Source organism: Pangasianodon hypophthalmus, chromosome 21 (assembly GCF_027358585.1).
Source record: "Pangasianodon hypophthalmus isolate fPanHyp1 chromosome 21, fPanHyp1.pri, whole genome shotgun sequence".
In the NCBI taxonomy this organism is placed as follows: Eukaryota; Metazoa; Chordata; class Actinopteri; order Siluriformes; family Pangasiidae; genus Pangasianodon; species Pangasianodon hypophthalmus.
The window spans coordinates 152,624-165,000 of NC_069730.1; the positions used below are offsets into that span (position 1 = coordinate 152,624).

General features: G+C 41.6%; 1 protein-coding gene across 5 annotated transcripts in view; it reads left to right on the forward strand.

Annotated features, from left to right (window-relative positions):
* The first annotated feature begins 618 nt into the window (after window positions 1-618).
* vegfaa (vascular endothelial growth factor Aa) overlaps window positions 619-12,377 on the forward strand; it is a 20,993-nt gene continuing 9,234 nt past the window's right edge. For 2 of the 5 annotated variants that reach the window (XM_053227661.1, XM_053227664.1), the window contains exons 1-3: window positions 619-1,264; window positions 3,606-4,300; window positions 6,824-6,863. In XM_053227661.1, the coding sequence (XP_053083636.1) occupies window positions 4,142-4,300; window positions 6,824-6,863 (199 nt within the window). In that variant the 5' untranslated portion in view covers window positions 619-1,264; window positions 3,606-4,141. Of the gene's footprint in view, window positions 1,265-3,605; window positions 4,301-4,368; window positions 4,398-6,264; window positions 6,864-12,377 lie in introns of those variants that run through there. The other 3 variants (XM_053227665.1, XM_053227662.1, XM_053227663.1) reach the window with 3 other exon arrangements.

Below are 12,377 nucleotides of genomic sequence, written 5' to 3' on the forward strand. Positions count from 1 at the left end.
ATAATAATAATAATAATAATAATAATAATAATAATAATATTATAATGTAATATACTATAATAATAATAATAATAATAGTATAATATAATATACTATAATAATAATAATAATAATAATATTATAATGTAATATACTATAATAATAATAATAATAATAGTATAATATAATATAATATAATAATAATATTAGAGTGCCATTATTTGTAGTAAATCCACTGAATTATTTTAGATATAATTTGGATGAAATGTAATTACATTAAAATTTGAGTTCTTATGTATAAATGGATTTAGCGTCCCTGCATTTCCTCCATAACTTTTGTCTCAATGACGTCACATCCTGAATAAGTCATTAATGCGTGTGTGTCTCTCAGGTCTGCGCGCGCGATTTGGGGCGCACTGGTCAGTCTGGTTTTTTTTTTGGTTTTTTTTTGTCTGGTTTTTTTTTTGGTTTTTTTTTGTCTGGTTTTTTTTTTTGGTTTTTTTTTGTCTGGTTGGCTGTTTTTTTTTTTTTTTTGTCTGGTTGGCTGTTCGAACAGGGTTGAGTCGGTCCGTGACGTCATGACACACGATTCTGCGACCAATGAGATCGCGGCCCGATTCTCTCAAGATCCAGCGTGAGGAGCGCGTCCGCCGTAGACGGCAAGAGAACCGCAGAGAGGAACAACGGAGCTCACACACACTCATACACACTGCTGCGCGCACACACACACACACACACACACACACACACCCTGCGCGCGGAGACGTGCAGACAGAAACGGAAGCAGCTCTGAGCGGCTGGAGAATCTGCCGGTGTAATCGGTACTAAACCGCGTATCGCGGTACCGGAGCGGAAATCGCGCCTGGAGCTCGAGGAAACTTTTCCTTCAGTCTCTTTAATACAGCTGTGATATTAAAAAAACAGAACAAAGATTTTTGGTGATCTGTTGCTCGGCTCCGGCGTGGACTGTGTGGAACTGAACCCGGATTTAATAACCGTGGATTTTTTTAATAATTAATTTTTGCGCACAGAGGATCTGAGCCTCAGGTGTGTGTGTGTGTGTGTGTGAACATGGAGGTGTTACTATGACCCCGGACTTCACCACTGTCACTGCCGCTGCAGGTCACACACTCTAACTTTTATTTATTCAGCATTTTGGGGTTTTTCGGGTTTCTGTTTGAGAGCCAGTGAGCTGAGAGTCTTTCTGGGAAATTCAGCCATGAACTTTGTGGTTTATTGGGCTCACATATTCCTGGCAGTGCTGCTGAACGCCTCGGCTCTGAAGGTGAGTTTAATTCATCACAGTGTACATCAGTTTATTTTATTATTAGTTTATATAGAAAACTCACTCAGCTGCTGCACATCATTAGGCTCATTATCACAGGAGCAGAGGAACGACAGTGATGCGATATTATACAGTGTGAGTGTGAGTGTGTGTGTGTGTGGGGGGGGGGGGGGGGGGGGGGTGTCAGTTTGATTATTTCTGAGGACTCTGTGTATTTTATATATATATATATAAGCTTCACGTAAAATACAAGCCATTGTTCAATACACAATGATAACACAGTGCGCTGATGTAGTACAGTGTAGTGTGTTATAGTGTAGTGTGTTATAGTGTAGTGTAGAGGGCCTATGTGTTAGTATTATTATGTGTAGTACAGTGTAGTAAAGTGTAGTGTTGTGTAGTGTAGTGTATTATAGTGTACCGTAATATAGTGTAGTGTATTGTATTATAGTGTAGTGTACTACACTACACTCTACTATAATACACTACACTACACTATACTATAATACACTACACTACACTCTACTATAATACACTACACTACACTATACTATAATACACTACACTACACTATACTATAATACACTATAATACACTATACTATAATACACTACACTACACTATACTATAATACACTATAATACACTATACTATAATACACTATACTACACTATACTATAATACACTACACTACACTATACTATAATACACTATAATACACTCTACTATAATACACTACACTACACTATACTATAATACACTATACTACACTCTACTATAATACACTACACTACACTATACTATAATACACTATACTACACTCTACTATAATACACTATACTACACTCTACTATAATACACTACACTACACTATACTATAATACACTATACTACACTCTACTATAATACACTACACTACACTATACTATAATACACTATAATACACTCTACTATAATACACTACACTACACTATACTATAATACACTACACTACACTCTACTATAATACACTACACTACACTATACTATAATACACTACACTACACTATACTATAATACACTATACTACACTCTACTATAATACACTACACTACACTATACTATAATACACTACACTACACTCTACTATAATACACTACACTACACTATACTATAATACACTATACTACACTCTACTATAATACACTATACTACACTCTACTATAATACACTACACTACACTATACTATAATACACTATACTACACTCTACTATAATACACTACACTACACTCTACTATAATACACTATAATACACTCTACTATAATACACTACACTACACTATACTATAATACACTACACTACACTCTACTATAATACACTACACTACACTATACTATAATACACTACACTACACTATACTATAATACACTATACTACACTCTACTATAATACACTACACTACACTATACTATAATACACTACACTACACTCTACTATAATACACTACACTACACTATACTATAATACACTATACTACACTCTACTATAATACACTACACTACACTATACTATAATACACTATACTACACTCTACTATAATACACTATAATACACTACACTATACTACACCCCCAGCACCCGTTTACCCGCTGCACACACTCACCATGCACATCACACCATGCTGACAGAATGAGTGACCTTCCCAGTCTGAGTGAGCGCCTGATGTCCAGTGTGACAGGGATTATCAGTAATGTACACTCATTACATTATGTGTGTGTGTGTGTGTGTGCACACGTGTGTGTGTGTGTGTGTGTGTGCACGCACGTGTGGGTGTGTATGTGTTTGTGTGTGTGTGTGCACGCATGTGTGTGTGTATGTGTGTGTGCGTGCACGCACGTGTGGGTGTGTATGTGTGTGTGTGTGTGTGTGTGTGTGCACGAATGCTGAATGACAGGTGTCCTGAATCAACAAAGGCGGAGCATAAATTATGTTTGATCAGCCAATTACACAATCCTACCTGTGTGACATCACTAGGCTTTTATTTAAACACTTTGCCTCAGTGCAGAGTTTACTGATACAGATCAGTAGTTTAGCAACAGTAGCTAAGCTAACAGAGCTAACCGGCTACAGAAGCATCAGCGTGTCAGAGTTAGCATGCTACAGTGCTGTGCATAAGTATTTACCCCCTGAACTTTTGTAGTGTTTCAGTCTTAATCAGCATTTTATGTCATGAATCTACACAAAACATAGTAAGATTCATGACATGAATTGATATAAAATTTACAAAATTATTTACAAATAAACAAGGGCAAGTTGTGAGTGCATAAATATTCACCCTGTAAATATAATTCTGGTTCAGTTTTCATCAGAAGTGACATAATGAGCAGAATGGAGTTGACCTGTGTGTAACTACAGTGTCATGTCATCTCACTATAAATTCACCTGTTCCTCGAAGAACTCAGAGTTTGTTAGAGAACATACCTAAACACATAGCATCATGAAGACCAAGGACTGAACAGGAGTCTGGGAAAATATCAATAAGAAATCACAGACTTCGAACATTCCACAGAGCACCACTGAGCGAGTAAGCAGGGGATTAGTCAGAAACACAACCATGAGGACAAGGAGAACTCTGAAGGAGCTGGAGAGATCCACAGCTCAGATGGAGAAGATGTTCACAGGACAACCACAGCCTGGACTGTGACACATGGTGGTGGTAGCAGCATCATGTTCTGGAGACACTTTTGATCAGCAGGGACACTGGGTCAGGGTTGAGGATCAGATGGATGGAGACAAATACAGGACAATTCTAGAAGAAAACCCACCCCAGTCTGTGAGAGACTTTAGACTGGGGGCGGAGCTTCACCTTCCAACAGAACAATAACACTAAGCCTAATGCTAAAGCTAAGCTGGAGTGGAAAATACCAAGAAGCTGAATGTGTCGAAGTGGAAGAGTCAACGCGCAGACCTCAGTCTGATTCAGAATCTGGGGCAAGATGTGAAAAACTGGGAGCGAATACTTACGCACAGCGCTGCACACAGTTCTTTTTAGTGGTGTAGTAATCTTTCCAGAAATCTAGTGCATTTTAGTCCATGATAGTGTGTGTTACATTGTGTTACAGTGTGTTCGTGTGTGTTACAGTGTGTTCGTGTGAGTTACAGTGTGTTCGTGTGTGTTACAGTGTGTTAGTGTGTGTTACAGTGTGTTCGTGTGTGTTACAGTGTGTTAGTGTGTGTTACAGTGTGTTCGTGTGTGTTACAGTGTGTTAGTGTGTGCGAGTGCATGTTACAGTGTGTTAGTGAGTGTTAGTGTGTGTTACAGTGTGTTAGTGTGTGCTAGTGCATGTTACAGTGTGTTAGTGTGTGCTAGTGTGTTAGTGTGTTCATGTGTGTTACAGTGTGTTAGTCTGTGCTAGTGCATGTTACAGTGTGTTACAGTGTGTTACAGTGTGTTAGTGTGTGCTAGTGCATGTTACAGTGTGTTAGTGTGTGCTAGTGCATGTTACAGTGTGTTACAGTGTGTTACAGTGTGTTAGTGTGTGCTAGTGCATGTTACAGTGTGTTACAGTGTGTTACAGTGTGTTAGTGTGTGCTAGTGCATGTTACAGTGTGTTAGTGTGTGCTAGTGCATGTTACAGTGTGTTAGTGTGTGCTAGTGCATGTTACAGTGTGTTAGTGTGTGCTAGTGTGTTAGTGTGTTCATGTGTGTTACAGTGTGTTAGTCTGTGCTAGTGCATGTTACAGTGTGTTACAGTGTGTTACAGTGTGTTAGTGTGTGCTAGTGCATGTTACAGTGTGTTAGTGTGTGCTAGTGCATGTTACAGTGTGTTAGTGTGTGCTAGTGCATGTTACAGTGTGTTAGTGTGTGCTAGTGCATGTTACAGTGTGTTAGTGTGTGCTAGTGTGTTAGTGTGTTCATGTGTGTTACAGTGTGTTAGTCTGTGCTAGTGCATGTTACAGTGTGTTAGTGTGTGTTACAGTGTGTTAGTGTGTGCTAGTGCATGTTACAGTGTGTTAGTGTGAGTTAGTGTGTTACAATGTGTTAGTCTGTGTTACAGTGTGTTAGTGTGTTAGTGTGAGTTACAGTGTGTTAGTGTGTGTTACAGTGTGTTAGTGTGTGCTAGTGCATGTTACAGTGTGTTAGTGTGAGTTAGTGTGTTACAATGTGTTAGTGTGTGTTACAGTGTGTTAGTGTGTGTTACAGTGTGTTACAGTGTGTTAGTGTGTGCTAGTGCATGTTACAGTGTGTTAGTGTGAGTTAGTGTGTTACAGTGTGTTAGTGTGAGTTACAGTGTGTTAGTGTGTGCTAGTGCATGTTACAGTGTGTTACAGTGTGTTAGTGTGTGTTACAGTGTGTTAGTGTGTGTTACAGTGTGTTACAGTGTGTTAGTGTGTGCTAGTGCATGTTACAGTGTGTTAGTGTGAGTTAGTGTGTTACAGTGTGTTAGTGTGTGTTACAGTGTGTTAGTGTGTGTTACAGTGTGTTAGTGTGTGCTAGTGCATGTTACAGTGTGTTACAGTGTGTTAGTGTGTGCTAGTGCATGTTACAGTGTGTTAGTGTGTGTTACAGTGTGTTAGTGTGTGCTAGTGCATGTTACAGTGTGTTAGTGTGTGTTACAGTGTGTTACAGTGTGTTAGTGTGTGCTAGTGCATGTTACAGTGTGTTAGTGTGTGTTACAGTGTGTTACAGTGTGTTAGTGTGTGCTAGTGCATGTTACAGTGTGTTAGTGTGAGTTAGTGTGTTACAGTGTGTTAGTGTGAGTTACAGTGTGTTAGTGTGTGCTAGTGCATGTTACAGTGTGTTAGTGTGTGCTAGTGTGTGTTACAGTGTGTTAGTGTGTGTTACAGTGTGTTACAGTGTGTTAGTGTGTGCTAGTGCATGTTACAGTGTGTTAGTGTGTGCTAGTGCATGTTACAGTGTGTTACAGTGTGTTAGTGTGTGCTAGTGCATGTTACAGTGTGTTAGTGTGTGTTACAGTGTGTTACAGTGTGTTAGTGTGTGCTAGTGCATGTTACAGTGTGTTAGTGTGTGTTACAGTGTGTTACAGTGTGTTAGTGTGTGCTAGTGCATGTTACAGTGTGTTAGTGTGTGTTACAGTGTGTGACAGTGTGTTAGTGTGTGCTAGTGCATGTTACAGTGTGTTAGTGTGAGTTAGTGTGTTACAGTGTGTTAGTGTGAGTTACAGTGTGTTAGTGTGTGCTAGTGCATGTTACAGTGTGTTACAGTGTGTTAGTGTGTGTTACAGTGTGTTAGTGTGTGTTACAGTGTGTTACAGTGTGTTAGTGTGTGCTAGTGCATGTTACAGTGTGTTAGTGTGAGTTAGTGTGTTACAATGTGTTAGTGTGTGTTACAGTGTGTTAGTGTGTGTTACAGTGTATTAGTGTGTGTTACAGTGTGTTAGTGTGTGTTACAGTGTATTAGTGTGTGTTACTGAAACACAGAAATCTGGATTCATAAAGTGAAACGTGCATGTATGTGTGTTAAGTCTGTAAATACCTGATTTAGTGAATGCACTGCTTCACACACACACACACACACACACACACACACTGATCATGTTTGTTTTCTCTTGGCAGGCAGCTTACATACCAAAGGAGGGAAAAAGCAAGAATGAAGGTGAGTGTGTAATTAAAGTGAGATGCTATATGTGTGTGTGTGTGTGTGTGTGTGTGTGTGTTGAGGATGCTGCCCCCGGTGAGTGTGTGAGCAACTGCAGTCATGTCATAACACTCATGACAAATCCAAGATATGCGAGCGTGTGTGTGTGTGTTTGTGTGAGCGCGCTTGTGAGTGTGTGTGTGTGTGTGTGTGTGTGTGTGTGTGTGTGTGTGTGTGTGTGTGTGTGCATCCTCACACAACTAGACAAAGCAGGTTGAGGCTTTAGGCTTTAGGTTCACAGCAAAACTAAAGAAGTGAAGTTCACACAGCGAGATGTTAGATGATGTGTTCAGCACAAGGGACGCATTGGACATTTCACTTTCACTCACATCGTCCCTTTAATCCTGTGTGTGTTAGTGTGTGTGTTAGTGTGTGTGTTAGTGTTTTGTATAGAGATTTACAGCATCACAAGCCTGAAGTGTTCTCTATAATGTGTCTTTCTGTGGTCTGTAGCAGAGTTTCCGATAAGAAATTTTGGTGCCAGCCAACATGTCCAGGAATGAGAACATTTACCGGACAAACTGGAAAAAATCCGGTCATCTCTTTTCGTCTTTATTTTGCACTGTAACATTATGGACTATGCATAGTATTGCGATTATAGTAATAAAAATCAATCAAGTAAAATGAGAGAAAAAAGTTATCTATTACATTTTCTTTTCCACTCTATTCAAACGGCAGTCATGGAATTAACAAAAACAGGACACAGCAGAACATTAAACTGCAGTTTGCCACATATATTTTCATTTACAAAGAAATGTTAAAATAAAGAAAAATCATATAATTTCCCATATTTTCTGTGAATTTTCATGGCACAGAAATGTTCTGCTGCCAAAGTGAAATCGAATGTGTCCAGTGTTTGTGCACCTTGAGATGTGCATCAGCCTGGTGAGCTTCTCCGCCTGAAGGCAGCTACACGAGGCTGTTTTCATGCGATTCTGCAGTGAGGAGCCTCTCTCTGCCAGCACGCTGGAGACTGGAATGATGCAGGCTACTTTTGCAATGTGCCTCACTCGGGATACAACTCGCTGTAGTCGTGGATAAATCTTCGCAAGAAGTCAGAAAAGTTAAACCTCTGTGGCAGCGAAGTGCTAATCAAAGTACACGTTACAGGAGAAACATGAAAAAATAATATTTGCACAGACAGAGATCTTATTTAGGTGTGCATTTGCAAATGTACTTTATCTGACATATGTTTGCTTCATGTTAATATTTTTACCAGAAATTGTGTCCGAAAAGTTTTTATTTTACTGGACATTGGGAATTTTAACAGTCAAAAACTGGTATTTACTGGCTAACGGTACTCTGGTCTGTAGTGTGTAATGTGTAGTGTACAGTGTGTAGTGTGTAGTGTGTAGTGCACAGAGTGTAGTGTGTAGTGTACAGTGTGTAGTGTGTAGTGTACAGTGTGTAGTGTGTAGTGCACAGAGTGTAGTGTGTAGTGTGTAGTGCACAGAGTGTAGTGTGTAGTGCACAGAGTGTAGTGTACAGTGTGTAGTGCACAGAGTGTAGTGTGTAGTGTACAGTGTGTAGTGTGTAGTGTACAGTGTGTAGTGTGTAGTGTACAGTGTGTAGTGTGTAGTGTGTAGTGCACAGAGTGTAGTGTACAGTGTGTAGTGTGTAGTGTACAGTGTGTAGTGCACAGAGTGTAGTGTGTAGTGTACAGTGTGTAGTGTACAGTGTGTAGTGTGTAGTGTGTAGTGCACAGAGTGTAGTGTGTAGTGTGTAGTGTACAGTGTGTAGTGTACAGTGTGTAGTGTGTAGTGTACAGTGTGTAGTGTACAGTGTGTGGTGTGTAGTGTACAGTGTGTAGTGTGTAGTGCACAGAGTGTAGTGTACAGTGTGTAGTGTGTAGTGTACAGTGTGTAGTGTGTAGTGCGCAGTGTGTAGTGTGTAGTGTACAGTGTGTAGTGTGTAGTGCACAGAGTGTAGTGTACAGTGTGTAGTGTGTAGTGCACAGAGTGTAGTGTACAGTGTGTAGTGTACAGTGTGTAGTGTGCAGTGTGTAGTGTGTAGTGCGCAGTGTGTAGTGCGCAGTGTGTAGTGTGTAGTGTACAGTGTGTAGTGTACAGTGTGTAGTGTGCAGTGTGTAGTGTACAGTGCGTTGTGTGTACAGTGTGTAGTGTGTACAGTGTGTAGTGTGCAGTGTGTAGTGTGTAGTGTGTACAGTGTGTAGTGTGTACAGTGTGTAGTGTACAGTGCGTTGTGTACAGTGCGTTGTGTGTACAGTGTGTAGTGTACAGTGTGTAGTGTGTACAGTGTGTAGTGTGCAGTGTGTAGTGTACAGTGTGTACAGTGTGTAGTGTACAGTGCGTTGTGTGCACAGTGTGTTGTGTGTGTAGTGTGTACAGTGTGTAGTGTACAGTGCGTTGTGTGTACAGTGTGTAGTGTACAGTGTGTAGTGTACAGTGCGTTGTGTGCACAGTGTGTAGTGTACAGTGTGTAGTGTACAGTGTGTAGTGTGTACAGTGTGTAGTGTACAGCGTGTAGTGTACAGTGCGTTGTGTGTACAGTGTGTAGTGTACAGTGTGTAGTGTACAGTGCGTTGTGTGTACAGTGTGTAGTGTACAGTGTGTAGTGTACAGTGCGTTGTGTGCACAGTGTGTAGTGTACAGTGTGTAGTGTACAGTGCGTTGTGTGTACAGTGCGTTGTGTGTACAGTGCGTTGTGTGCACAGTGTGTTGTGTACAGTGCGTTGTGTGCACAGTGCGTTGTGTGTACAGTGCGTTGTGTGTACAGTGTGTAGTGTACAGTGCGTTGTGTGTACAGTGTGTAGTGTACAGTGCATTGTGTGCACAGTGTGTAGTGTACAGTGTGTAGTGTACAGTGCGTTGTGTGTACAGTGTGTAGTGTACAGTGTGTAGTGTACAGTGTGTAGTGTACAGTGTGTAGTGTGCAGTGTGTAGTGTACAGTGTGTACAGTGTGTAGTGTACAGTGCGTTGTGTGCACAGTGTGTTGTGTGTGTAGTGTGTACAGTGTGTAGTGTACAGTGTGTAGTGTACAGTGTGTAGTGTACAGTGCGTTGTGTGTACAGTGTGTAGTGTACAGTGTGTAGTGTGTAGTGTACAGTGTGTAGTGTGTAGTGTACAGTGTGTAGTGTGTAGTGTGTAGTGCACAGAGTGTAGTGTACAGTGTGTAGTGTGTAGTGTACAGTGTGTAGTGCACAGAGTGTAGTGTGTAGTGTACAGTGTGTAGTGTGTAGTGTACAGTGTGTAGTGTGTAGTGTGTAGTGCACAGAGTGTAGTGTGTAGTGCACAGAGTGTAGTGTGTAGTGTGTAGTGTACAGTGTGTAGTGTACAGTGTGTAGTGTGTAGTGTACAGTGTGTAGTGTACAGTGTGTGGTGTGTAGTGTACAGTGTGTAGTGTGTAGTGCACAGAGTGTAGTGTACAGTGTGTAGTGTGTAGTGTACAGTGTGTAGTGTGTAGTGCGCAGTGTGTAGTGTGTAGTGTACAGTGTGTAGTGTGTAGTGCACAGAGTGTAGTGTACAGTGTGTAGTGTGTAGTGCACAGAGTGTAGTGTACAGTGTGTAGTGTACAGTGTGTAGTGTGCAGTGTGTAGTGTGTAGTGCGCAGTGTGTAGTGCGCAGTGTGTAGTGTGTAGTGTACAGTGTGTAGTGTACAGTGTGTAGTGTGCAGTGTGTAGTGTACAGTGCGTTGTGTGTACAGTGTGTAGTGTGTACAGTGTGTAGTGTGCAGTGTGTAGTGTGTACAGTGTGTAGTGTGTACAGTGTGTAGTGTACAGTGCGTTGTGTACAGTGCGTTGTGTGTACAGTGTGTAGTGTACAGTGTGTAGTGTGTACAGTGTGTAGTGTGCAGTGTGTAGTGTACAGTGTGTACAGTGTGTAGTGTACAGTGCGTTGTGTGCACAGTGTGTTGTGTGTGTAGTGTGTACAGTGTGTAGTGTACAGTGTGTAGTGTACAGTGTGTAGTGTACAGTGCGTTGTGTGTACAGTGTGTAGTGTACAGTGTGTAGTGTACAGTGCGTTGTGTGCACAGTGTGTAGTGTACAGTGTGTAGTGTACAGTGTGTAGTGTGTACAGTGTGTAGTGTACAGTGTGTAGTGTACAGTGCGTTGTGTGTACAGTGTGTAGTGTACAGTGTGTAGTGTACAGTGTGTAGTGTGTACAGTGTGTAGTGTACAGCGTGTAGTGTACAGTGCGTTGTGTGTACAGTGTGTAGTGTACAGTGTGTAGTGTACAGTGCGTTGTGTGTACAGTGTGTAGTGTACAGTGTGTAGTGTACAGTGCGTTGTGTGCACAGTGTGTAGTGTACAGTGTGTAGTGTACAGTGCGTTGTGTGTACAGTGTGTAGTGTGTACAGTGTGTAGTGTGTACAGTGTGTAGTGTACAGCGTGTAGTGTACAGTGCGTTGTGTGTACAGTGTGTAGTGTACAGTGTGTAGTGTACAGTGCGTTGTGTGTACAGTGTGTAGTGTACAGTGTGTAGTGTACAGTGCGTTGTGTGCACAGTGTGTAGTGTACAGTGTGTAGTGTACAGTGCGTTGTGTGTACAGTGCGTTGTGTGTACAGTGCGTTGTGTGCACAGTGTGTTGTGTACAGTGCGTTGTGTGCACAGTGCGTTGTGTGTACAGTGCGTTGTGTGTACAGTGTGTAGTGTACAGTGCGTTGTGTGTACAGTGTGTAGTGTACAGTGCATTGTGTGCACAGTGTGTAGTGTACAGTGTGTAGTGTACAGTGCGTTGTGTGTACAGTGTGTAGTGTACAGTGTGTAGTGTACAGTGTGTAGTGTACAGTGTGTAGTGTGCAGTGTGTAGTGTACAGTGTGTACAGTGTGTAGTGTACAGTGCGTTGTGTGCACAGTGTGTTGTGTGTGTAGTGTGTACAGTGTGTAGTGTACAGTGTGTAGTGTACAGTGTGTAGTGTACAGTGCGTTGTGTGTACAGTGTGTAGTGTACAGTGTGTAGTGTACAGTGCGTTGTGTGCACAGTGTGTAGTGTACAGTGTGTAGTGTACAGTGTGTAGTGTGTACAGTGTGTAGTGTACAGCGTGTAGTGTACAGTGCGTTGTGTGTACAGTGTGTAGTGTACAGTGTGTAGTGTACAGTGCGTTGTGTGTACAGTGTGTAGTGTACAGTGTGTAGTGTACAGTGCGTTGTGTGCACAGTGTGTAGTGTACAGTGTGTAGTGTACAGTGCGTTGTGTGTACAGTGCGTTGTGTGTACAGTGCGTTGTGTACAGTGCGTTGTGTGCACAGTGTGTTGTGTACAGTGCGTTGTGTGCACAGTGCGTTGTGTGTACAGTGCGTTGTGTGTACAGTGTGTAGTGTACAGTGCGTTGTGTGTACAGTGTGTAGTGTACAGTGCATTGTGTGCACAGTGTGTAGTGTACAGTGTGTAGTGTACAGTGCGTTGTGTGCACAGTGTGTAGTGTACAGTGTGTAGTGTACAGTGTGTAGTGTACAGTGCGTTGTGTACAGTGTGTAGTGTACAGTGTGTAGTGTACAGTGTGTAGTGTGT